The 2,336-nt window shown below is 52.7% G+C and overlaps 1 protein-coding gene across 2 annotated transcripts; it reads left to right on the top strand.

The window, feature by feature from the left end:
- Positions 1-449: 449 nt before the first annotated feature.
- Positions 450-2,336, top strand: LOC119103444 (endocuticle structural glycoprotein SgAbd-4). Of its 2 annotated transcripts, none has more exons than XM_037226980.1 (3): positions 450-489; positions 1,205-1,384; positions 1,811-2,336. In XM_037226980.1, exons 1-3 carry the CDS (start codon positions 481-483, stop codon positions 2,042-2,044), a joined length of 423 nt encoding a protein of 140 aa, XP_037082875.1. In that variant the 5' UTR covers positions 450-480; the 3' UTR covers positions 2,045-2,336. The 2 variants fall into 2 exon arrangements, with proteins under 2 accessions (XP_037082875.1, XP_037082884.1); XM_037226989.1 differs by lacking the exon at positions 450-489 and adding an exon at positions 529-677.

Raw genomic sequence — 2,336 nt, 5'->3', positions numbered from 1 at the left:
CGTGAGTAGGGTGCATGCTCGACCGCCCACCCGGTTTGACCTGTTTGACCTGTTTGACCTGTTCTTGCTAGACCATCGGTCCCCGCTAGACCATTCGTCCGCGCTAGACAGGGCATCCCGCTAGACCACTTGTCCGCTAAAATAGCTGCCTCTGCCAGACTATCTGTCCCTCCCAAAGCAGCTGTCCTTTCCGGACCCCACGTTGCTCTCCGACTCCTCGTAACTGCCCGACCACCAGCCCGTACACGGAGATCTCGGCATAATTCGACCGCATTACTGCGTGGCAAGTCTGTTTGCTTGCGGCTTAGACGATCCAAAATAAGTCAGTAACCGGCTCCGGGATGCCTCCGGATCTTTCGCGACGCCCCGCCCCCTCACACCTACGCAGTCACCTAGCACGACTCGCAGTATTTAAGAGGCCCGCGGACCACCTGCAGCCACCAGTTCGACCGCTGTGAGCATTCGAGAAGATTCTTCATCATGAAAATGGTTTGTTGAGCAGATCGTAAAAATGAAACGTTTCACTTCTGTTTTTCGCATTTTCCAATTTATTTAACGATTGTGGGCTGAATAGCATTCTCGCATGCTATTTTTGGCTATTTTGATTTGTTGCTGTTCACAAGATACGAATCTTCCTCCAATGCTACAGCGCTGCATTGGAGTCATCATAAGGCATGGTATAACGAAGGCAACAATTTATTTTCATTAATTATTGATGTCTAGCACCCAAAAGTGCTCTGACTTTTGGTATCACTGTAGAGAAAATATGACGCAGAAGTAAATGTTAACATACGTACCTACTCATACTGCCTTGTCAAAGTGTTTCAAAGTGCAAAAATGTCCTGTTATTAAGGCCTTATTAAGGCCACTGACCGTCGTTCGTGTTCTTTCAGTGAAGCTAACACCGTACTTTGGCTGTTGGTCAAGCCTTATCATCAAGGCAGGCATCGTTCTGAACATAAGGGTCGCCATTCGGGTGGGAGCCATGGCGCTTAGAATCACTTGAAAAACTCGAACTCACCTGTTTATAGATTCTGTGGGTCCGAGTCCACATCATCGGATTTTAGCCAGAGCTCCAGTAGTTGGTGCTGAGCCGGGCGTTCGTTGGATATTTTGCATTGACTCTTACCTTTTGTCCAGCAGTTTCCGTTATCTCTGACGAAGCCCTGTCCGGCATTTTTCTGATTCACGTTTTGTCCGACAGTTTATGCTCGCCTGTCTGGTGGCTGTGGCCGCTGCTGCGCCACAGCAGGTCTTTGACGAGTTCGGCAACGTTGTGGTGGAGCAGTTCAGTCTGCCCAAGATCCGGCTGATTTCACAGCGGTTTGTACAGGACGGTCGAGGCAACTACGAGTACGGATACGAACAAGACAACGGACAGAAGGTGAGCGGAGGGAGGCGAGCAACGCTGCACTCTAGCCTGTTAAAACTGAATCCAACGCACGCAGTTATTGTGGCAATGTGTGCTGGGACTCATGGGTTTCGCTTTGCTTTTCAGCTCATGCGTCTGTGTTTTTGCTGCCCACGTGCTGTGTGCATCTGTTGAGATGTTTTGCATCAAACTCCTTGCGTGTGGATAGCTGTTTGTACAAAAATGCCACGACTGGTTGTCTAGTGGTCACCGCTCCGCCGTCTCAGCCCAGCATCTAACCATCGCATCGCGTCACCTGCTCGGCCACGACATCCCAAGATGACGGCCATCCTGTCCCCTGTCTCCTGTGCTCTTACCCTCTGCACACGTGAAGCAGATGTGGTGCACCTACACGGAACACGAGGCAGTGAGGGGCTGATGGTGTGTGTCTCTTCACAGGTGGAGGAGGTGGGTCGCAGCTTCCCGGGACCCGAGCCGGGGACGGGTAGCATCAGCAAGGACGGCAGCTTTGAATTTATTTCGCCCGAGGGTCTGAAGTTCCGTGTCGACTACCAGGCCGATGAGGGCGGCTTCAAGCCAGTGGGCGACCACCTGCCCGTGCCGCCGACGCAGCTCCCGGAGTACGCCCAGCTGCGGGCCCAGAACCCAGAGCTCTTCATCCCATCCCCGTAGAGGCCCTGGCAGCGTTTCCGGGAGGGATGTTCGGGGCAGCATGAAGGCTCGCGAGACGCCTTGCATCGGGACCAGTCACCAACACCTGTGTCGTCAGCGTTTTGTGCTCCGACTCGCATGCCACCCAAGCTCTGCTTAATGGCTGCGAAAGCCTGTCTGTGAATGTCTCCTGTCCCGTGACGAGTCGTTGTGCGCCGAAGGCAAGCATCGCATTATGTGTGATAGAAGTGGGTTTGAGTTCCCGAAATTTAGTTCGCAGTGCAACTGTAATAAACTGGCCGTGTTTCCTTTA

Source organism: Pollicipes pollicipes, unplaced genomic scaffold (genome assembly GCF_011947565.3).
Source record: "Pollicipes pollicipes isolate AB1234 unplaced genomic scaffold, Ppol_2.1 Scaffold_2555;HRSCAF=2994_pilon_pilon_pilon, whole genome shotgun sequence".
NCBI lineage: Eukaryota > Metazoa > Arthropoda > Thecostraca > Pollicipedomorpha > Pollicipedidae > Pollicipes > Pollicipes pollicipes.
This window is presented reverse-complemented; position numbering and strand designations above follow the sequence as displayed.

Bases quoted from the DNA above. Each gene is read 5' to 3' on its own strand.
- LOC119103444 (XM_037226980.1), top strand. The intron at 1,385-1,810 runs GTGAGCGGAGGG...GTCTCTTCACAG, and splicing joins AACAAGACAACGGACAGAAG to GTGGAGGAGGTGGGTCGCAG.